The 24,272-nt window shown below is 39.1% G+C and overlaps 1 protein-coding gene and 1 pseudogene across 2 annotated transcripts in view; one reads left to right on the top strand and one right to left on the bottom strand.

The window, feature by feature from the left end:
- The window catches only part of fstl4 (follistatin-like 4), a 228,075-nt gene that overhangs the window by 132,234 nt on the left and 71,569 nt on the right, over nucleotides 1-24,272 (top strand). For both annotated transcript variants that reach the window (XM_075486657.1, XM_075486658.1), the window contains exon 5: nucleotides 19,400-19,590. In XM_075486657.1, the coding sequence (XP_075342772.1) occupies nucleotides 19,400-19,590 (191 nt within the window). The remainder of the gene's footprint in view (nucleotides 1-19,399; nucleotides 19,591-24,272) is intronic.
- LOC142401854 (uncharacterized) lies at nucleotides 7,314-10,690 on the bottom strand (annotated as a pseudogene).

The raw sequence follows: 24,272 nt of genomic DNA on the forward strand, positions 1-24,272 counted from the left end.
AAACACGTTGATGTCATCAGAGCTGCTCCGGAACATGTCCCAGTCTGCGTCGTCCAGAGCGTCCTGCAGCGCAGCCACCGATTGGTCCGTCCACAGCGTGACCTCCATCTTAACCGGAACTTCCTGTTTTTGCCTCTGTTTGTATTTTGGCATGAGGAAGATGGCGGCGTGGTCTGACCTTGTGTGATGTGTAGCAATGATCCAGGGTCCTGTTGACCCTGGTGGGGCAGGTGATGTGCTGGTGGAAGTTTAGTGCAGCGACCCTGTGATGCGTCTGAAACTGTGTGAGAGCATCATGAAGTTCACACAGGGCATTGTCCTTATTTACTTGTGGTGGAATATAGATTGTAGAGACTATAACTGAAGTAAGCTCCCGAGGAAGGTAGAAGGGATGAAACTTGAGGACGAGAAGCTCCATGTTGGTTGTGCAAGAGCGCGCGAGGGTCACAACATTGGCACTGTTGCATCACTTGTTGTTCACCATAACACACACTCCACCACCTTTTGACTTCCCTGAGTCCATTGTCCTGTCCAAGCAGTGTACCGAGAAGAATTCGGCCGGCTGGATGGCGTGGTCCGGTGCCGCTGGGTTCAGCCATGTCTCGGTGAAGCAGAGGAGGTTGCAGTTCCGAATGTCTCTCTGGAACTTGATTCTGGCCCGGAGGTCGTCGAGTTTGTTTTCCAGAGATTGGACGTTGGCTAGCAGGATACTAAGCAAGGCCTTCAGCCTGTCCCTGACGCCAGCTCGCTACCCTCGGGCCGTCGCCGCTTCTTTGTTTCGCGACCTTTGTTGTTCCTCAGGGTCTCACTCGGCCAGCTCGGATCCGGGGTTAAAAGCGAGGTAAGGTGAGCGGATTGTATATTAATAGAAACAAGAGTGTCTCTATCATAACTAATCCGAACCATGTTGCAAAGTAAAAGTAAAAAAACTAACGGGAAATAAGATAAATTAGCGAAAAAAGAGAAAGTGTGGACGGAGCAGTCGAGACGGCGGCTGACCTCAGCAGCGCCATCAGAGCTTGTATGCATTTCAATTAGTGCAGACCCTTCCTAAGAATGAGAAGTTTCAATCCTAGGTACAGCTGAACATCTAATCAGCTGTCCCCAGTGATCAAGTAATAAACCCAGAGAATTTAAAGAGGGGATGGACTACCTTTACTTAAATGTAACAATAAGCAAATGACTGTGCCAAGATTTCAGGGAGGAAAATAAAGGGCTAGATTATGAGCTGATTTACAGTGTCTCTTGTTGTCAGCTCAGGGGAAACTGCGCTCCTTAATTGAGGGCTGTCATAAAAGTTGAAATGAGCTCCATGTTTGCTTCATTTGACGGTAATGAAAACACTATTGTTATTGCACGAGTGTGCAGAACACCACTTCTTCTTTCCTCCAGGAAAACCATAAAAAACTAATTTAATTTTCCTTCATGTATTCGCTTAAAATGATTCTAAAGATAATGACAATGGTGAATTGAATGTATGCAGCCATTTCCTTTCCATGCCAGTATTTAATACCATTATTCAGTTTACTTGTTGACTCAAAATGAAGATATAGTGAGCTATGAAAACGTTTTCCTCTCTGTTACAAAGAAAATGGAAATCTGATAAACTATGGATCTAAATTATGTCACACTTAAATGTCATCATAGCACTTTCAGCAGCAGTAGTTGAAGCTGCTGAACTGAATATCCTGTCAAGAGACTCCCACACACAGTACTTTAACGTTTGCCACTGACGCAGAGTTTTGACCTGTTGTGTACAGAAAAAAGAAAAAAGTGGGAAAGATGAATTCCTCTCAAGTCATGCATTCACTGACAGAATTCAGATGAAAGGAAGAACTCAGATAAAAGGAATAAATCATTTTCTTCTTGACTGAGGCGGAAGAATAAAAAGCTGCTCTAGGCATACATTTCTCTTTCTCTTGTTCCTTTTTTGTTTTTGTTTTTTAAGGTGTCAGCATTATGCACCGTTGATATGCGCTAACAGATGTGGAAAAAAAAATGACTCACACCTGCCATCTGCATACTTGATGAAATGGTCAAGATGAAATTAATTCTCATTATTTTCTACTTGATACTCCCAGCTACTTTTGAATTACGAGCCATCTTTTAAAAGTGTCCTATAGTTTCAACTGTTATCTGACTGAGGAAGTCATGGAGTGAAGCGTTATATCTAATGATCCTATTTGTAATTACCTGATGATCAAGTAGTGAAGATGATGTATAGACGATAAGATAGACTTCATCCTTGGTAAGTATAACCTTCAAGTGCAGCTTTATGCATCCTTGGCTGGATTAGTAGGTAAGCACAAGATGTCATGGCTAGCTGCACAGAAAGGGACGCAAGCTGTGACTCAACGAAACAAATGCACCCTCAAAAATTCTTTAGTGCAGGTACACAGATCCTGTTTTAAACATCAGAAATTTAGAAAGTCATACAATCACATTTATGGTTATGATTTGAGTTGTGAAAATGTTTGGAAAGAACATTTTAAATTTTACTCTGGATTAAACAAGGAGCCTTTAAAAAGAAGTCAAAACTGTAGAAACATGATCTCCCCTGGTAGTTGTTGTCAGAGATCTCTTGGCAGCCTTTTGGTTCAGCTGAGGCATTAGGATGTCCTGAAAGTAAGAAAATGCAATTATCAGAGGTAACAAGTGCAGGGACTCATTTTCTTTTTTGTGTGTGTGTGTGTGTGTGTGTGTGTGTGTGTGTGTGTGTGTGAGAGTGTGAGAGAGAGAGAGCGATCGAAAAAAAACTCTGAGGTTCCTTATTTCTAGTAGTGGAAGCTAATTTAATGTTACCTCGAGTAAATACAGGGTTACATAGTTTCTCTACAAAAAAAAAATGTAGTATTTGTAATAACCCTAACACGTCTATACCCAGCTTTAAGACCATACGCGTAAAAAACTGCAGACAGAGGGGTAACAGTACAGGAGGAGCGATTGCAGTGCTTGTTAAGATCTAGGTGGTGTTTGTTGGCTATGAGTTTCTTCCTTTGTTATCACGAGAGTTCACCTGTGCTACAAAAAAACCTGCAATCCACTCAGGGTGATCTCTGAAGATTTCAGTCACACCACCCTCTGCTACTCTTAAACAGTGTGTCAACCAATTTTTATTTAATTTCATTTTGTTATCTATCTACAAAAATTGCATATTTATTCACAATTATCTATACTGCAGCAATATGAATTGCCTTCAGGCACTGATAAAGTTGGATTGAATGGAATTTCTGAGATGATTAAGGTAGAACATATTAAAGCATTTTAGAATGTTAAAACAGAAACTTACACACCATCCAGGCCTTTATGTATTTAAGACAAATTTAAATCATGTATACATTACTACTAGAAAAAAACTTATGGATAAAACTAAAAGAACACCACTAATGGAAATGATTATCTACTTTTAGTATACGTCTCCTTCATCTGTTTCTGTCTCTCTAAAATCTCCCTACATGGTCACTGCATTGTTTGGAAGGTGTAACATGATAAGTTAGTTCTGGGCTCTCTGTTGTCAAAGGGCTCCATAGAGCCAGAGGCAGCCATTTCCTCCAGTCCCCTCATCCAGGCAATTTAAAATGTGTATACTCGTGGGATCATCAGGCAGCAGCTTGCAGGCCTTAGCAAGAACTATGAAAGGCCTTGAGATTACTGTAGGTGTGAGGGAAAGAAGAGGGTGGACGCCAAAAATGTAATCAACACTGGAGTTTGTTCCCATTCTTAATCTATTAGCAGGAGCAGGAGCTTTTTAATTATTTTCTTTGGGTAAATCGTCTTCACCGGGGCTGAGGGTGCTACTGTATTTAGAATCAGCCCATGCTGCTGGGAATTTAATTCAATTCAATTCAGTTTATTTATATAGCGCCAAATTACAACAAATGTCATCTTGAGGCACTTAAATAATATAGTCCAATTCAAGCCAATTGGGGTTCAATTCATTGTAATCTTAATTCATTTCAAAATAATCAAATTAATTTATATAGGGCCAATTCAAAAACAATTTCCTAGCTAAGGAAACCAACAGATTGCACCGAAACTTGGCTTCAGTCCAATCTCCCGTCCTGAGCGTGCCTGAGGTGACTGTGGAAAGGAACGACTCCCTTTTAACAGGAAGAAACCTCTGGCAGAACCAGACTCAGGGAGGGTGGCCATCCGCCTCAACCAGCTGGGGTTTGAGAAGACAGAAAAAAGGGGGAAAAAACCACTGTAACGCCATTCAAAGGATATCTGTTGGAACAGGGAAACATTAAAGGTAGGGTAGGAGATCCTGGATTTTGAGTCCAGCGAAGCTGCATTTTGAAAATACACCGGTAAAAAGTCCCAACCCTTTTCTTCACTTTCCCCCCAAGGCACGCCTCTAGAGTACATGAACGAGCGCGAAGGTGCACGAGCGCTGTTCTGACAGCAAGCGGTCCGTTCACAATGATTGGATACTGTTTTTCCTAGATTGTACGTTCTAGAGGCCACTAAAACTTTTCATATTTGTGTCAAAACTTTTAATGGGTTGCAATGGGGGTGTGAAGAGTATTTCAAGCAATATGTAAAAAAAATGTTCCAGAAAAAGATCCCCTACCCCGCCTTTAATGACCACAATAATGTCACATGTACATACTGATTTTTGAGAAATCAAATGGGGGAAAAATAGAGTAAAGTGAGGAAAGGTGTGACAGATGAGGCCCCCCAGCAGTCTAGGCCTATCACAGCTTACCTATGGGATGTTTCAACAATCCCTTTGAACGATCCCTAACTATAAGCTTTATTAAAAAGGAAAGTTTGAAGCCTAGTCTTAAAAGTGGAAAGGGTGTCTTCCGGACATTTACTGGCAGCTTATTCCACAAGAGAGGGGCCTGATAACTGAAGGCTCTTCCTCCCATTCTACTTTTAGAAACTCTGGGAACCTCAAGTAAACCTGCAGTTTAGGAGCAATTTAGAAGCAGACAGTTCTGAGTTCTGAGTCATCCAGGTCTTTATGTCTTTAAGACATGCTTGTAGTCTGACCAACCTATTGGTTTCATCTGGTTTTATAGATAAGTATAGCTGAGTATCATCAGCATAGCAATGAAAATATCTGCCATGCAGTCTAATAATGTTACCTAAAGGAAGAACGTATGACGTGAAAAGAATCGGTCCAAGCACAGAACCCTGAGGAAATCCATGACTTACTCAGTTTTGTGAGGAAGATTCTTCATCTATAAGAACAAACTGAAATCTTTCAGATAAATATGACTTAAACCAGCCTAATGCAGTTAATTTAATCCCAATAACATATTCAAGTCTCTTTAATAAAATACTGTGATCGACCGTATCAAATGCAGCACTGAGATTCAACAGGACAAGCACAGACACAAGTCCGCTATCAGAGGCTACGAGGAGATCATTGGTAACTTTCACCAGTGCTGTTTCTGTGCTATGATGTGCTCTGAATCCTGACTGAAACTCTTCAAACCGATTATTTCTGTGTAAATGATCACAAAGTTGAGCTGCAACTATTTTTTCAAGAATTTTAGACATAAAGGGAGATTGGATATAGGTCTATAATCAGCCAACACTTCTGAATCAAGAGTAGGTTTTGTAAGTAAAGGAACTCTGCAACGTTAAAGCAATACTATGTAACATTTCTACCTTAAAATAACAGTTTGAAAAAAATTGTGCGGCTAGAATGAGTTTTAATATTACGATTGGCCTGTCTCCTATGCCCTTCGGGGGTCTGAGTGGAAATAACTGCGCTATGTAACTTTGCTGGACCGGCCCGGGAGCTGAGCGGAAGTACTTCGACTTGCTTTCTGGCACACCTACCGCAAAAACAAATAGACCCCTCTCACGCTCCCAGGTATAAGGCTAAGCTAGCGCAACATTGTCAGTACGATCATCATGGCAGAGGCACCAAAGAAACAGAAGAAGACGTTGACTGATGAAGCAAGGAAGAAAAGAGATTTACGACAGTGTCTTAACCGTACATTACCTCCAAGCCTGTAGGGGGAGCTCCATAATGGGCTTTTTGAGAAGTTACATAGTATTACTTTAAAAGTCTAAAAGAGGTACATATCCTGTCAACTAAGACAGATTGATCAAATCCAATATGGAAGTGTCAATGGGAAAACCTCCTTGAACAGTCTGGTTGGGATTGGGTCTAAAATACAAGTTGATTTTTAGAGACTATTACTGTTGTTAGCTCAGAGAGATCAACTGGGCAGAAGCCGTCTAAACACAAATCAGGTTCTAAAGATACTTCTAAAGCTGCTGTACTTGATGATACATCACTGATAATAGTGGGAAGGACTCCATCAATCTTCTCTCTGATAGAAACAATTGTATTGATAAAGAATCTCATGAAATCATCACTGCTGAGAGTTGAAGGAATACCTGGCTCAACAGAGCTCGGACTCTTTGTCAGCCTGGCTACAGTGCTGAAAAGAAACCTGGGATTATTCTTATTCTCTTCTATCAATCATGAATAATAAGCAGTTCTAGCTTTACGAAGGGCTAGTTATTAAACTATCTTTGCTGACTAATTGACTCTTCTAAATTAGAGGCACGCCACTGTCTCTCCAGCTTTCTTGCAGTCTGCTTTAAAGCACGCAGCTGTGAATTATACCAAGGAGCCAACCTCTTCTGACTGATCACCTTCCTTTTCAGAGGGGCAACATTGTCCTGTGTTGTACGCATTGAAACTATAGTGCTGTCAACAAGAGAGTCAAGTGTTGCTGGAGTAAAATTTAGGTAGTCGTCATCTGTCATATCTTCAAATGGCAGTGAAGAAAAGGATGATGGAATTCATTCTTTAAATCTGGTTACAGCATTCTCTGATAGACACATTCTCTATGTAAATTTTTTTCTCAGAAACTGTATAGTCAAGCAATGTAAACTCAAAGGTTATCAAAAAATGGTCAAATAAGACAGGGTTATGAGGGAACACTGTTAACTGTTCACTCTCAATGCCATAAGTCAGCACAAGATCAAGGGTGTGATTAAGGCAGTGAGTAGGTCTGTGAATGCTTTGAAAAAATCCAATTGAGTATAATATAGAATTAAAGTTAATATTAAGTAAAAGCAGTCATTTTCAACATCTACATGAATATTAAAGTCACCCACTACAATGACTTTATCTGTACTCAGCACTGACTGGGATAAAAACTCTGAGAATTCAGACAGAAACTCAGAATAAGGGCCAGGTGGACAATACACAACAACAAACAAGAGGATTTGCTCCTTTTGTGTTCATTGATTGGGTGGGTAGTAGCAGGTGGGAAGCCGCAGAGAAGTGTGTAAGACAACTCTTACACACTCTGCATCCTGGTCTCAACCCTGGGTTGTCATGTTTTTAGATGACTAATAAATTTGTCCATATTTCTAGAAATGAACGCCGCTCCTTCCAAAGTGGGATGGACACCATCTCTCCTCATCAGACCAGGTTTTCTCCAGAAAGATTGCCAATTATCTCTGTAGCCCACGTTGTTTGCTGGACACCATCAAGACAACCAGCGATTGAAGGACGACATGCAGCTAAACATGTCATCACTGGTCAGATTTGGCAGGGGTCCAGAGAAAACTACAAAGTCCGACATTGTTTTGGCAAAATTACACACCGATGCAAGATTAATTTTATTGACCTCCGATTGTAACCGGGTGTCATTACCGCCGACGTGAATAACTATTTTACTGTATTTACGCTTATCCTTAGCCAGCAGTTTTAAATAGGATTCTAGGTCGCCCGCTCTGGCCCCTGGAATGCATTTGACTATGGTCGCTGGTGTCTCTAATGCCACGTTTCGGACTATAGAGCTGCCAATAACCAGGGTTTTGTCCTCAGCGGATGTGTCGCTAAGTGGGGAAAATCTATTTGAAGCTTGGACAGGTCCATGGTGAACCACAGGCTTGACTTTAGGGCTATGTCTCCTATTCCTGACAGTCACCCAGCCAACCTGGGATCCCGGCTGCTCGGGTTCTGCTTGGAGGCGGCTAATGGAGCTAGCTACGCTAGCTTGTCTACAATAAGTACATCAGAAAACATAAACCTTTCTAATTGAACCTATTTGTTAAAAAGTTGAGGGTTCATGCTAAAATACTGAATCGTTGATAAGCGCTAAATGTGTAAAGCTAAAAGTAATAAATAACATTATCTGTTAATCTACACTACCCTCCTTACGTACGCACTACCACCCCCTTTGACTTGTATCTTCTCGCACAGGCGTGGATTGCACATCTTGGCCGGCAGTTTGAGGTCACCTTTGCCATTTTTTCAAGTGCGATTGTGTTTGCCCAGCGTGATGATGCAGGGAGACCCTTGTGGAACCCTTTAAACTGGTTTAATTTAATAATATAGTTATCATATTGACAACCAACCAATGACCAACTGATGTATGTGAGGATATATTTTCCCTTTGGGGTTCTGACAATGCTGTACATAATCAAATAAAACGACCATAGTTTCATAGATCAAAGTTGATCAGTCACTGTGAACACTTTCATCGGGGCACATGATCGCACATTTCATAAGTACAGAGCTATGCTCTAAATCCAGAAATTATTATATCACACACAAATACACACACACAAACCACAGGCAGTGACTCAACTTGAAATAAAATACCTTAGTATACCCATGTGTGTTGCTGATAATTCAGTTCTAATATCTCAGTTGTTTTCTGCTGCTGTGCAGCTGTATCGGAAAACGCTATCAGTGAACGATATGCAGCATACTGTATTGGAATGTATTAATTAGCCCCGCAAAACTGTATATAATCACATATTTGAAAAGAGAGTTTCAACAGGTAATGAATAAATGTGCCGTTACAGACCGAGAGAGCACTCTCACAACCTTAATTTTACAAAATGTGAAAATAACAGTTCAGACAAGAAGAGAAGTGCGCCACGCTGGTCCTGTAGAGAATGTTATAAAACGGTGGCAAACAAAAACATCAGAACCAAAAAAAAAGAAAATATTTGTAGTATTTACCATGTTAATTATTTACTTGATGTAAAGCTCTAGAATGATAAAAAGCATTTGAACCCATGTGTGGCCGTCCAAGTCATACTCGACTTCAGACTAATGGAATTCCCTGTGGCATAGAGATACAGGGCGGATGTGTATAGACATGATGTGCAATTTGAGAAGCCAGTTTTAGATATCTTGCAGACAGGCAGGCAGGCAAGCAGGTGGTGCATGCTCCTATACTATTTCTCCTTTAAAGCTATACCAATAACTTTGGTGTAGGAATAGATTTCTCATTTAGTCAGCGCCAAGCTGCACAGACTCTGATAAGAATTCCTGAGCACACACTGATCCACTCTGCTGAATGTATGTGAAGGCAAACACGCAGATATCTTGCCCGTACTCTGGAAATCTAGGGGTGTCATTTTAGTTAGTCAGTGAGTTCTGTCTTATCTCAGAAATGTGCCAGTTTATACTCTAAATGGCCACTTTCTGTTGGTTCGATTATTCGGGATTATTGCTCACAGTATCAATTACGATTTCGTATGAGATATTAATGCAGAAATTAGAAATGTTGTGTTATCCATCACTTAGACCATGATGTTTCTCATTAGTCAGATATGATGGCTCTCAGCTCATCAGCTGACTCCGTCAGTCCACATTCAGATTCAAGCAGTTGGTGACATCTTCATAACTTTACAGCTCATATCCTGAGGTTCTCCTCCAGTCACTCATGCTGCTGTTGTTGTTGACCCAGGTCACCATAAAATCACCCCCGCCGTCCCACTCCTCCTTCTGTTCAGCACACGTAATTGCAGTGCAAGCTGTTTCTGGAGAATAGCAAACATTGTGTTTGCTGTTTGGATGCGTCTGGATGAGCATCACTGAGCAGAATTCAGCCTATCAAAGATATCTAATGTGTAAGAATAGTAAGCTTTAACACCTTTTTAAACAGAAACATTTTTAACATCCCTGTTATGCTATTGGTTATCTGCATGCCTACAAACATCTCCATCCGGAGATTCGGTTCTTTATCGGTTCTCTTATCGATTTTCATCCAGTTACAAATATAGTACAATATATAACTCTATAATTCTCTTTTTTATCTTATATTATTCATATTCATATTTAATTTTAATTCTCTTTTAATTGGTAGCAGGACAAGGAAACATTTCACTGCACATTGTACTATTTATGATTGTGTATGTGACAAATAAAACTATCTTGAATCTATATAACTTTGCCTCACTCTTGCGGTCCTCGTCATCTAAATGTTAGAATCACATGGAAATTATTCATACAGTATGTCGCTAACATTATTCCAATCAACAGGACTTGGAAGTTTCAGTTTTCTGAAGTTTTGAATGCAGGCAAGAGGGACATCCCCCGATCCCACCCCACGTTGGGCAGCCCGGTTGGATGGGTCGCAGGAATGGGGATCTTTGATTAATAGTGTTATTAGTGTTGCTCTGCTCAGACTCATGGGAAACGTGCTTGTTCCTGCCGTTTTCATAGCAGCAGCGGCGTGCCAGAGAAATTTATATTATTATAATTATTATTATTATTATTCAGTGTGAGAAATACAATGTGTGGCGGGAGCTGATATATGACAAAAGACCCTAAGAGTGTGACTGTCACGCTCAATGCGGGAGACTTGAGAGCCCTGTTACAATCAACAGGATCTGGAAGTTTTACGTTACCTCGGACTTTTGAGATGTAAGACGCTGTGCCACAAGCTCCCCTGCAAGTTGCCTCCATCGCTTAGCAGCGTGTCAAAGACTTTACATTCGTGTGGTCAAATATGCTGTGTGGTCAAATATTTCAGCATGTTCGAGGCATTTTCCCCCTTTGATGTGATCAAAGCTCTGCACGTGTTGCAACTGGCCCTAGTATTGTCCTTTTTGATGTCATTTACAGAAAGGGAAAAAAAGTTTAATCGAATGAAATCATTTTGCTTAGGGCGGTTGCAATTTAAAACTCAATTCTGTTACCTGAGAATACTCAGTACTCAATGCCATGGCCAACACCACTGGAGAAAATGCACAAATGGCTGTTCTGCTCAAGCTTTCTTAATCTTAACTGTATTACTAATAAATAAATAATTTAATCACAAATAACAACTGCTAACTGCCCACTTTCAGTTGGATTTTAAAGGGAAAATGTCACAGAATAAAGCAGTGCTTTTGTAAAAAAGAATTAAGATAGAATTCAAAATCTATCTTTCTTTCTATACATATATACACATACACACATGTGTATATATATACAGTATATATAATTAAGTTAAGAAATATATATAATTTTAAAGTGTCTATTTATGTTCACAGAGGGATGCATAATTTGGTTAACCCATTTAGGCCTAAGATGCCTGGAAAAGAATGCCTGTAAAACCTATGGGCGATTTCAGAAAGACCCCCTAAAACCTGAAGTTTTTCTGGAAATTCAGCAATTACTAAATAATTGATTTCTCAGCCTCTGTAGCAGATAGAAACAAAATTCAAAAAGTATTTGAGAGCTTACACCTGTTGCTTTTTTTGGAAATTGAGTTTATTTACATACACCTTCACGAAAATAGAAAATGTAAAAAGTAAAGTGCAGGAACAGCACTATTTTCAATAAAAAAAAAACAGTAATAAAATAAAATAAAAAGTAAAGTGCAGGAACAGTGCTATTTTCAATTAGAAAACAGTAATAAAATTAAATTTAATTTAATTTGATATTTAAATTATTTATTTATCTATTTATATTTATCGCCAGTAATCTCTTCGTACTGGCAGCACAAGGAGACCATACACATTCCAATAAAGGTTTTCATCTCCGGCACAGTTACGTGTGACCATATTGCCATCTTTGCTCGAGCTGGAGTCTGAAGTACCTGGTCACTGTATCTATTCGTCTCGGAAACGAGATGCGCCCAAAGCTCCTCAGTAAAAATATGATTAAATGCCTGCAACGGTGTGGCATCTGCAGGTAAATCGACTTTCACCCCTGGTGTGCGGCTGAAATCTCTCCGTCGATTACGGTGGTAATTGTCAGTCTTCCACTCACATTCAAACCCTTCAAAATCATCCTCAAACATATGTGCTAGCCATAAATCTCCATCAATTGGGTCAGCACGTTCATCAGCATCATCAAAGCCAAGAAACTCCTCACAATCGCTATCGTCTGAAATGTCTTCCCACTGAAAATCCTCCATGCTTAGTTCGATGAAACTTAACTTTTTTTTTTTTTTCGATGTAACTTAACTTCAAAACAATGACACGAGGAACATAACGATACTCTCACGTGTCTATTATAATGCATTTAATTGGCGCAGAGGTAAATAATTGGTGCAAAACAACCTTATACATGAAAAAAGACGTGTACGCTTTCCCGGCCTTAAAGGTAGAATAACGCAACAGCGCCCCCGGCTTTAAAGGTAGAAATGCGGCAATGCTTTCCCGGCCTCAATGGGTTAACACATCAGTGTCACTTCCACTGATTCCACATCCTATTCTCTTAGCTCAGTCAGGATGGACCCCTCACAGGTCTGCATGGTTGTTTATTTGGAAAAATAAACCATAGTTCAAAGGTTTTGAATGAAGAGAGATAGATGACGACCCACATCATTTTACATGTCCCCACCAGTGTGGTTAAATTGCCTCCAAATGTTTCTTTGCATTTTTTCATTACCTTGGAGGAATAATAATCAGAATCAATCCTTTTTTCCTAAAAGATTGGGGTGGTACTTTATGGTGAAAGTATAACATTTTGAAAAAGTCACATCATAACACCTACTTTCCATACCTAAACCAAGCTTTAGAAATGGTTTAGGTGGGTTCACTCTCACTAGTCTTTGATGACACAGAGTATAGTCAGTAAAGAATGTGCTCTACCAAATGGTAGCGATGACAACTGTCGTAAAATGCATGCGTCGTCATCTTTATCATGTGGCCGTCTCTGTGATCTCGAAAACACAAATGTGTCAGCATCTGTGTTGTGTTTCCTCGTCATATTATGGCAGCGTGAATGTAAATTTAAACACAGACCAAAGAAGAAAAGCAAACTTTTTAGCTGACAACAGCATGTTGAGTGGAAAGACAAAGCTCTGGCTGATATTAAACTATTGTATAACTCCTTATGATACATTGTTCATAAAGTTAATGCAAGATTCCCCACAGGCTTGGATGCAGTAATGTGTCTGCAGTGTCCCTACGAACCTTTAGTCTAGTTCAGACTTTGCTCAAAGGTTAGACTGTTTCCTCGTTCGTGCAAAGCTTTATACATATATAAATACTTTTTATTTTAGTCACTAAATGAGGCCTCAAGTCTTTACTTCTGTTGATCTGCCTCAACTTGACTTTGAGAAACAATTGAGAACCAGCTGTTAAACCAACAATTTGTTTACAGCACAGCAGTAAATAATCCCACCATCTCTGCCAGAGGAAGTCAGGCAGACATAAATTCAACACAGAGCAGCTTTACGTGCTGCAGGGCATTGCAGGGAGGGTTCATCAGAAGGAATCATGCCTTGGATTTCCTTTCCCTTCCGTCTTTTAGCTTTTCAAAAATACTCCTCACATTGGCGTTGCTGTGGTTAGAGAATAATAATCATTTCCTTGATCTATGAGAAGTCATATTTTGTCTCATATCGTAAGTACTTCTCTAACTGACTATCTAGACCCTACTAATGATTCAACAAGTTATTATTCTTTCTTCCTTTACGATTCTTCATTCAAGCTGAAATTATTTCAGCAAAGCAGAAGATTTTTTTTTCTTTTCTCAAAATCTTTGTTGGTTTTGAGCTATTTACTGATGTGTTTTATCTGTAAAGTTTCAAATTCCTGAAATCCAAACGATATACACATACTAGTTATTTTTCCAGGTGTTGTCGCATTTGAAATTGAGAAATTGGAAAATAATGCATAAGAATTGTCAAGCTATCACAAACTGTAAATGCAAATGTGAGCAAATGAAGAATAAAATGTTTTTATTTGTTTCCCTTCGTTTGAGTTTGGCTTCTAACTTATTTTAATTGTATCATCTCGTTGCACCATCTTCTCCTGCAACTCTGGTGAGACAATTAGCACCACCTACTGCTTATCTTGTTGAGCACACATTTAGCAATAAAATTGCAGTAGCTGCATAAATCTGCATTTTTAAGTAGCCAGTTTTTCCAGGGATTAATTTGACAAAAAAAGCCAAATGCAATTCTATGGAATATATTTCCATGTCCAGCCACTGTTCTAAAGTTCAAAAGATGTTCAATTTCTAGTGGCACCAAAGCACAGCTAAAAATCTGTCACACTTCAGAAGCTTAAAAAGTCGGATGTAACGACAGATGTGTTACGAAATATAATTTTGATTAATCATTTAAACTTTAGACATTTTATATATAGTAGATTAGTATTTCTGTCTCACATTTGTAAGACAAGTCTCTATAAGAAAAACTACTCATTTAAAAAAGCCAACTATGATGAATATCACACTGGAGAACATTAAAGGTTAAAGTATTTTCTGTCACAACAGTCACCGAAGAAATGTTGGATAAACTCGGGAGCTCACAGTAAGCCAATTTAAACAGCTGCCAACTGTGATTATGCATTATGAGGCTCTTCTGTGACTCGTGTCACCCTTCCGAGATTGGCTCCGCTCTCTCAGACCTTGCTGCCCTCTGGAGCAGAGAGTGTCCGTCATATCCATAATTATCTGGAAGGGAGGTCCATCACTATTGCATCTTCGCAGAACACTGGCAGCACAGCAGTAAATAATCCCATCATCTCAGCCAGAGGTGGTCAGGCAGACATAAATTTAACACAGAGCAGTTTCACATGCTGCAGGGCATTGTAGGGGGGTTTCATCATCACAAGGAATCATGCATTGGATTTCCCTCCCCTCTCTCCATCTTTTAGCCACAGAACTCCAATAAGTACAGAAGTTTTTGAGTTTTTTTTTTTTTCTTCTTCATACACATCTAGCTGGCATCAACTGTATGACTGATGTGGCCTGTTTATTTCTCTCCATTGAAATTCTTCACTAATTGTTCAGTCAAGTACTTTAGACGGAACCAGCAAAAAAGCACAACTCTCCTCAGCATTTCTAGGCCTTGTATCATTTTTTTATAAAATAAAAGAAAACTTTGATTCCTTTTATATTTAAGAAAGAAAGAAATTGATATATTTTAATCTTCCTTTTGAACAGATTGCAATTAGGACCTCTTGCAAAGTGCAAAGCTGCGAAAATAATTCTTAGAAATGAAGGTGTGGAGAAAAATGTGGAGGACGTGCAAATGAGCTGCTTGTTGCATCTTAAAGAAAGGTTTGTGACTGCTGTTTGTGTGTTAGCAATTTACACAAAAAACACAAAGTCTGTCCTGTTGAAAACTGTAGTGTGGGCAGTGGAAGAACACATTAAATTATGGTGCAGATTGGGATTAATCTCGTGAAAAGATTCCACATTTTACCTGGCAGAGTCCCACTCTGATAGACTGTACACACACTTATGTTACAGGGATTTTAGGGTGATTTCTACAGAAGCTTCCTCAATTCTGTCTGTTTTAATGTTGAAAACTACCGTTGCATCGACTTTGATAAAAGGTTTTTTTCGCAGGGCCCAAATTTTCGGGGAAAAGTGTATTCAAATGAATCCTGCAGATTGCACCATTATTCACAGCAGGAAAAAAAAACATGTTTCAGATTTTGGGCTTGATGGGAGGTGGTGCTGCAGGAGGCAGAGAGTGTTAGGTCGGGGGAAGAGAATTTTTTTTAGGTTATTTGTTTGGATTGCCAGAGGAACACATGGCAAAGACACATCATTATTAATTTATTAGAGGAAATCCAAGACAATCTGTGACCTCCAACTTTGATCACACTGCACTGAATGAAGGGAAGTGTAAATAATCAAGCTCTCCAGGCAGTGACGCACGAGCAGGTTCATTGCAATTCCATTTTTTTGTTGTTGTTGATTTGTCTAACTTAAGCCTTCCTTAATTTCCGTTTTTTTTTTATTTTCTTTGGCTGTTTGTCCTTGCATACCATCCTTTTCCCTTTAGCGTGGCAGAGAATTTAATTTCCATCCCTGTTTGTTTCTCTCTGCCTGACATTTATGAATTTGGAGCTTGGAGGATGTTCTGAGGAGCGCAGTTTAGCTCCGTCTCCGGGACATTGGGCGTCCACGCAGCGAGCAGCTTCGGATCACTCGCTTAAGCAGCTAACATTTCAAACGGGCAATAAAGAGACTCCTAGTCCCTCCGGTACAATAAAACAGAGTCAGGGGTGGATGCGCTGTAATACAGACAGATATTTCTCTGCCGGTGCTGCAGCTGCTGAGCTCAGCAGAATGAGGGAGACTGAATCAAAGGACAAGCTGTATGCAGCAAAGAAAGAGATTAGGATTCACGGTAACGTTCAGGTGTAACATTTACTCTCTGTTTAGGGACATGAAGGTCTTTAGGTCGTGACGACGATTTGTTCCTCTAATCCACCTCTGTCTGCAACATAAGATATGTTGGGTCTTTTTCAACATGTACAACGTTTACCTTACAAATGTTCTTGCTATCTGCAACACAGAAACTTGTGAAGACTGAGTAAGTCTAAATAGGAGGAATGCTCTCTCCATGTATGCTGTGGTGTAAATACTTGGGGATGAATTAATATCTGTCCTTTCAGTGCAGACGATGGTCAGGTGATGATCCCTCATGCCTGAGCATTCTCATGCCTCATTCCCCTTGCAGGAATAACATTGAACAGGGATTTAGCCAAGACCTTGACTTGACTGTGTGCTTGTCGAGAGAAGTTCACAATGTCTTTCCTGGGCAGATGTGAGAGTCTTTGGGTAGTAATCAGTCGAGGGGTCACCAGTGATTTGTTTAGGTGTGTGTGTTTCCTTTAGCTTTGTTTTTGCATGTGAATTCCATGTGACTGAATGCCTGTCACACTTCATGTGGGCCTCTGGGAAATAAACAGGAGTTAACTAAGATTCATTAGACTGGTTATTTCCTTTTTAAAACTGTCTTTTTTTCTTAATTGACCTTCACCTTTACATAGAACACTTTGACAGATGTATTTGATTACCAGAGATTACATTTTTGGGCCCACAATGGTCAATAAAGTAAGGAATAATCATTTTGAATTGCAAGAATATTCATAAAAAAAAAAAAAAAACGGAATGATAGCAAACCAATATGATATCCGTTTACAAAAACGCAGTAAAATCTCATTCACGATTCAGGCCTGGATATTTTGTGATCTGTAATTTGAGTATACAAAAAAAAAAACTCCCATTGAGTTTCCTTTACACCTTTTCTAATAGATCAGTTCCAATGCCTTGTAATGTCAGTGGATCACTTTTATGGTGATCCAAAAAGTGTCTGGCCATTAGATAGTTAACATTACCTGCACGGATTGCAGATTTATATTCTGTTAATCTATCCTGTAGTCGACTCTTCTACCAGTAAGAGATGAGGGTTTGAGAGATGTTTGTTTGCACCACCCCATAATTCCCAGTAATCATTTATTTTCTGTTCTCAGGGATGTTTCTTATAAATGGCTTTTTTTTAGGAAATCCATCAAATATTTGAGTCCTGTAAATAGTTATGACCCATTTTTATAGGTCATATTTAAAAACAGGTGGCAGACATTCACACCACATCCACGGTGAATTTCAAGGTGGGCAAGCTGTCAAATCGTTTAAAAGTACAAAAAAGTGATGGCTATGATTTCATCTCCTTAGAAAAAGTCTTTTTCATCTACAGACTGACTTCTACCATTAGTTATGCGCACAGTAGCTCAGAATGGACAAACCACTTGTATGTGACCTTGTATGAAGCAGCTTCCTCTTCTTGAGAATGGCTCTCTGGTTCAGACGTTTACAGCTAATTCACCCCAGTAGAACAGAGGAAGTGTTGAACAGACTATAGCTTTAACTGTTAAACTGAATTAATTTTTTGCCAAAAACTTTGAACTGTACAATTATGTACACGGATGAGCTTTTTAAAGGTATTAATTACTGGCATAGTGGGATTTGAAACGCTGCTCCTTTAAAGGACCAATTAAATTCTAAGTGTAAGACAGCATTGCAAGCATGTGTAAGTGAATTAATAAACTGTAGCCACTGAATTTCAAATTTGTCTTTGATGACAGGCAGGAGCTTTGTTATTCCATTCTTAAGCTTGGGACAACAGTTTCTCTTTTCTTTTTTTAATCCTCACTTTGAATTCCAATGTTCATAACACACATGGAAATATTAACAGGGTGATTTATTATTTTTCTTCACTGAAGCCGGTAAAATACTGAGGAAAAAGTCCTCGAGATTAAAGGAGAGCATGTTGTCTCTGAGGTTTGTTAAGCACTTAATCGTGGGTGACGCTGAGCTTTTCTTGATATGAAAAGACATTTCGCTCACCAGGAAACATGTATACATATGTATGTGTACATATGCATAAGAACAGGAATATGTGCATCTTTGATGTACACTCTCACATGGTTAAACAGGAGGAGGCTGTCTCTGTGCTGTAGCCCTGCTGGACCTTTGTTGGTGTACGGACATTTTATCAGTATTAGATATGCTTTGATAGCAGTTAATCATACAACCAGTGTGGGATCCAAAAGGGATATTAGGATAGAACTATTCATCTATTATTTTCCAACATATCCTTCAAATTTTGTATTGGTTAGTTTTCATGGTTGTTGAGAACTTTTGACAGTGATGTCTCATGTGATGTGTCAGGTGGGTGTCTCCTGCTCTGCTCCGGGTGGAATGTCACCTAATGATTTATTCATTCATATTAGTTTTTCTCCTTTTTCCTTCCCTAATTGATGCTCTTATCTCAATGATTCTGACATGCTCACACGCCTTTCCTCCTCTCAAACTCCTGTCTGCATCTCTCACGCTGCCATCAGACAGGACACTGTGGTACGAATCCAAAAGATGAATCCAAGAAAAGAAAAAGAAACCTGTGTCTGAACCCTCGCCATTTCTGTTGCTTATTTGCAACCTAATCTCCAATATTAATTAGTCGTTTCAGCGCATATCACATATGTGCATGCATCATGATTTATTTCTAAGTATAAGGAATAAATGCAGTGTTTCACCTGGTTAATTTGAGTTATCTTCTTCACTCTGCGCATTTTAATCAGACGGACTTGCAGAGAATCATGAACAAGAGACCTAACAGACCCTGAGCTTAATGGGCTTTTTGTTTTCATGTAAATTGAAGAATTACTCGTAATAATGTCGAGCCTCTGCACCAGAAAACTGTAAGGCATAATAAAAACAAAAAACTTTATATTCTTAAATGAGTAGACACTCAAAGTCACACATACAAGCACAAATACAAACATTGTCTGTCCCTCTAACCCTCTTTTTCCTCTCATGCCACTGTTAAACAGCCAACATATTAAAGCCAATGTACAGCTATAATCCAAAGGCTTGTGTAATTGAGATGTGTCTAATGTCTTTTCTTCCATATCTGTGTGTTTACCCTTGCAGGCAGTTCATGTACCATGTCAGAGTACAACAAGCTGAAGAGCATGCTGCTGGAAATGCAGCCAAAAGTGCTGAAGACCAGAGAGCAGAACCAGCAGAGGGACATGGAGGCAAAGAGAGCGCTGGTGGACACCATGTTTAATTACTTGGATGTGAACCAGGATGGCCGGCTGATCAGTGACGAACTGGAGAAGGTGGGTCTCAAGCTGAAACTGCCTGATTATTACTGTATCAGAGCAATTTCATGAAAAAGTATTATACTAAGATTACTGTTAAAACATGACTACACGAAAGAAGGTATATTTATCATATGCCAATTACAAAATTACAGATTCATAAAAATTGAGACACTGTGTTGAATATAAATTAAATACAGATTGCAATGATTTACAAATCTCATAAATCATTTTTTCATTCACAATCGAACAAAGAAAAAAGAATAGTAAATCTTGAAAAGGTGACATTTTTATTATTTCATGAAAAATAATAGCTTATCTTGAATTTGATGGCAGAACGACATCTAGAAAAGGTTAGGACAGGACCGTGTTTACCACAGTGTAGATCTTAACAGTATGCAAACGTCTGGGAGCTGAAGAGACGAGTCGCTGGACCTTTCGTAGAGGAAAAAAAAATGTCCCATTTATATCTGATATAGGTTCTAGCTGCACAACTGTCCTGGGTCTTCTTTTTTTCTATATTGTTTTTCATGATGCTCCAATTGTTTTCAACTGGTGAATGGTCTGAACTGCAGGCAGGTCAGATTCTTCTACGTTGAAGCCACGCTGTTGTAATAGATGTGTTTAACGCTGTCTTCCTGAAATATTGGCATTCCCTGAAAAAAGACATCCTCTAGATGGGGCATATGTTGCTATAATTACTGTACATACCTTTCAGCACTGATTTTGCCTTTCCAAATGTGCAACTTGCCAGTTCCATATACACTAATGTACCCCAACTATCAGATATGTCTTTGAACTCTGGGCTGATATGAAGCCAGGACCCTCTCCTCTTAAGTCTCTTTTTCCTCTTTAGGACATGAACTTCCCAAAAGAATTTAACATTTCCATTTGTCTGACAGAGCAGTTTTCCATTTTTCCTCAATCCGTTTTATATGAGCTTTGTCCCAGAGAAGACAATGGCATATCTGGATCATATTCATATTTTTTTCATAGGTTTCTTCATTGCACGATAAAGTTTTAACCTGTATTTGTGGATTTGTAAACAGACAGTAATTACTGGAAGTGTTCCTTAGCCCTTGCCATGATTTCCATGACAAAATGAACCCTGTTTTTAAGGAAATTCCACCGGAATTTGTAGTTGCAGTTTTTTTGCAGATTACTGAACATCTGCCCATCTTTGCTACTTCAAGATTCTGCCTCTCTAGGGTGCTCTTTTTGTACCCGATCAGGTTATTGACCCAAACTATAGAGTTTAACATTTAGTTAACTTTTTAGACTATGAAAAATGTTCACAAAGGTTATCTCCAATCTGTGCCGGAAGGGACAAATAGGAGAAAACATGGAAAGAACTGGCATTGACATTTCATGGTGAGGAAATAAGATTATTGCAAGCATCATCTGGTATCAGCAAATGTGCATCGGAGATGTGTTAATTCATCTCCTCCCAGCCATGCCTGAAATTTCAGTAACTGTCAGTCTGCCAGGGTGTTGTGAACCATGTCACTGCTGAGAGCAGACTGCAACAGGACTAAAATGTCACATACTTTGGCTTCTTAATGTTTGACATTTTGAATTGACTGTATAGCTCTTGGTTGTTATGTAGAAACTGAGACATTGCATGATGTTACTAAAAAAAATAAGCTCACTCGAAGTTGAACATTTAAAAGTGCTACTAAATATACTGTCAAAAGTCCCACAGTAACTGTCAGAACTGTTATCTTTTGTTAGCTTATCCTGCTTGTAAATTCTGACAAGTTTTGTCCTCTTTTGAAATTAAAAAAAGATTGAGTGACTTTGGCCTTTTATGGTAGAGCTATATTAAAAGATTTAACAAAGCTGGCATGTCACTGACAAATCTAAAGATAAGACTTCTTACTCTGGAGGAATTTATAAATTCTGTTTCACACAGATTATGCTTTTCAGGATCTAAAGGAACTCCAGTCGTTCATCTGGACTGTCTTCACTTTGGGATCCGTCTATTGTCAGAGATAAGCTTAGCGGGAAAAGGCCCGTTCTTAGGGTTTGAAAATGTTTTATTCAAATACCCAATGGCAGAACCGTCTGTGACAGTGAGCATATGGTTGCAGTCAGCTGCAGGCAGCAACTTGTATAAAAAAAGTTTGTCTCTTCCTTTCATCTGCCATGTCACATGTGCAGCTTCATACAGTTTCAGCTGGAGACGAACAAGAAGTGCGGTTATACTTTTAGACTCTCCGGTCTAGTTCAATAAAGCATGTAGAATAATGATAATAATTGTAATAATCTGGTGACATGTTGAGCTAAAAACACATTTTACATTAAAGAACATAAATACAGCGGCATACCAAAGCTCAGAATGAATGTGTCATCTTTATTTTGCCTTTTGTTGCCTATTTGGTAATTTTGGTAATGTGGTAATGTTTCAGTCCTGGTCCTGTTGGACCTCAGCGCTGCGTTTGATACTGTAGATCACAGAATCCTGTTGCACAGGCTGGAAAACTGGGTTGGACTTTCTGGAGCGGTCCTTAACTGGTTCAGGTCCTACTTAGAAGGCCGGAGTTATTTTGTTACAATTGGCAGCTATGAATCTGAGCGAGTGGCCATGACTTGTGGAGTCCCCCAGGGGTCAATTCTTGGACCTCTTCTGTTTAACTTGTATATGCTCCCTTTGGGTCAGATATTGCAGAACTTTAACATCAATTATCACAGTTATGCAGACGATACACAACTTTATGTGTTTCTGTCACCGGACGACTGCAGCCCAGCAGACGTACTGTGTCAGTGTCTGGAGGAAGTAAACACCTGGATGAGAGAGAATTTTCTACAATTAAATGAAGACAAAACTGAGATAATTCTGTTTGGTAGCAAAGAGAAGAGGGTCAGAGTTGGTAAATATCTTGAGACTCGGAACCTTACAATCACTGACCAGGTTCGTAACCTCGGAGTGTTGATAGACTCAGATCTGACTTTCAGCAGCCACATCAAAGCTGTCACCAAGGCAGCTTTTTACCACCTCAGAAACATCAACAGAATTAAAGGTTTCCTCTCCCAAAAAGACCAGGAGAAACTCATCCATGCATTCATCTCCAGCAGACTCGATTACTGTAATGCTCTTTTAACTGGACTTCCCAAAAAGAGCATTAAACATCTGCAGCTCATCCAGAACGCTGCTGCTAGAGTTTTAACACGGACTAAGAGATCTGAACACATCACACCAGTTTTAATATCTTTACACTGGCTTCCAGTCAGTCACAGAATAGATTTTAAAAGCCTGCTGATGGTTTACAAATCCCAGAACGGTTTAGGCCCAAAATACATCTGTGATATGTTCAGAGAATATAAACCTAGCAGAGCTCTTAGATCCAAGGACTCAGGTCAGCTGGTCCAGTCCAGAGTCCAGACTAAACATGGAGAAGCAGCATTTAGCTGTTATGCTGCTAACAAGTGGAACAAACTGCCAGTGGAGATTAAACTTTCACCAAATGTAGACATTTTTAAATCCAGGTTAAAGACATTTCTGTTCTCATGTGTCTATGCATGAAATATCTTTTAACTTATCTAGACTGTTGCCTGTTTTTAAATTCATTTAAATGATTTTATTTGTTTCTTTTTATATTCTTTTATGTATTTTTAATGCTTCTTGCACTCCCTGCTGCAATGCTTTTATTTTATGTGAAGCACTTTGAACTGTTTGTACATGAAATGTGCTATATAAATAAATTTGATTTGATTTGATTTGATATTTTGTTGTGAACAGCAACATAAATCTGTGGTTGCAATGTATTTGCTGTAATATCAAATTGTTTTTCTAAAAAACTATGAAATCTATAGATAAGATAAACAAGTTAAAAAGTAGCTATGTGGTATCTCTTGGGTTTACTTGGATCTACCTGCCTTTGAGCTCAGGCTTGTTAAGTTAAACTTAATATTAATCTGCTTTCTGTTGTTTATTTAATAATTTTTTCTTATGGATTTAAAAAATACTTTGCATATTCATTTTCTCTACCTGGATCTTCCTCTGACTCTTGATTATTGTACGTGTGAATTTCCCACATGGGGACTAATAAACTCTCATCCTGTCTTAGATATAACAGATGCTACAAAGTTGGGCTCAGTGCATCTGAGATGGTCGGTCCAAGTTCTCTTATGTAGCTCACCTGCATAACTCCAGCCAGTCTAAACATGCAATACAATAAATGTACTGAAGTAGAGGAATTACGGATAAACTATCAATAATCTTTTCATATAGTGACTGTGGTTCCACAGAGCTATAAATGTGGTAGCTAACAGAAAAATTCTGATGAGGTCCGTGTAGTTTAAATTCTTCGCAAGCACTCCAGAAATAATCCACATTTCCAGCATGAGCAGTCCTTTGATGGAAATAGACTTGCAATGAGAGGCACTCTTATTAGTGACTGCTATTTTTCTGCAGAGAAGAGGAGAGCTTTGAGAGAAAATAATGCAACTGCAGATACTGAACACAGGCTTGACCTTGTGTTTATCTCCCTGAAAATGCTTAACATCATCTATTCAACGATGCTTCCCCTGAGAAAGGCACAGTGCTTTACTGACAAACAAAGAAGAGATGTAATGTCTTCCCAGAGGAACATCTTGGGAATTTACAGAGGAGGGAATAATCTTACTGGTGAAATGCATTAGGAAAAGCACCGAAAATGACATAACAATATAACAATGAACTTTGTGGTATATATATACAT

The sequence above is a fragment of the Odontesthes bonariensis genome, chromosome 16 (genome assembly GCF_027942865.1).
Source record: "Odontesthes bonariensis isolate fOdoBon6 chromosome 16, fOdoBon6.hap1, whole genome shotgun sequence".
NCBI lineage: Eukaryota > Metazoa > Chordata > Actinopteri > Atheriniformes > Atherinopsidae > Odontesthes > Odontesthes bonariensis.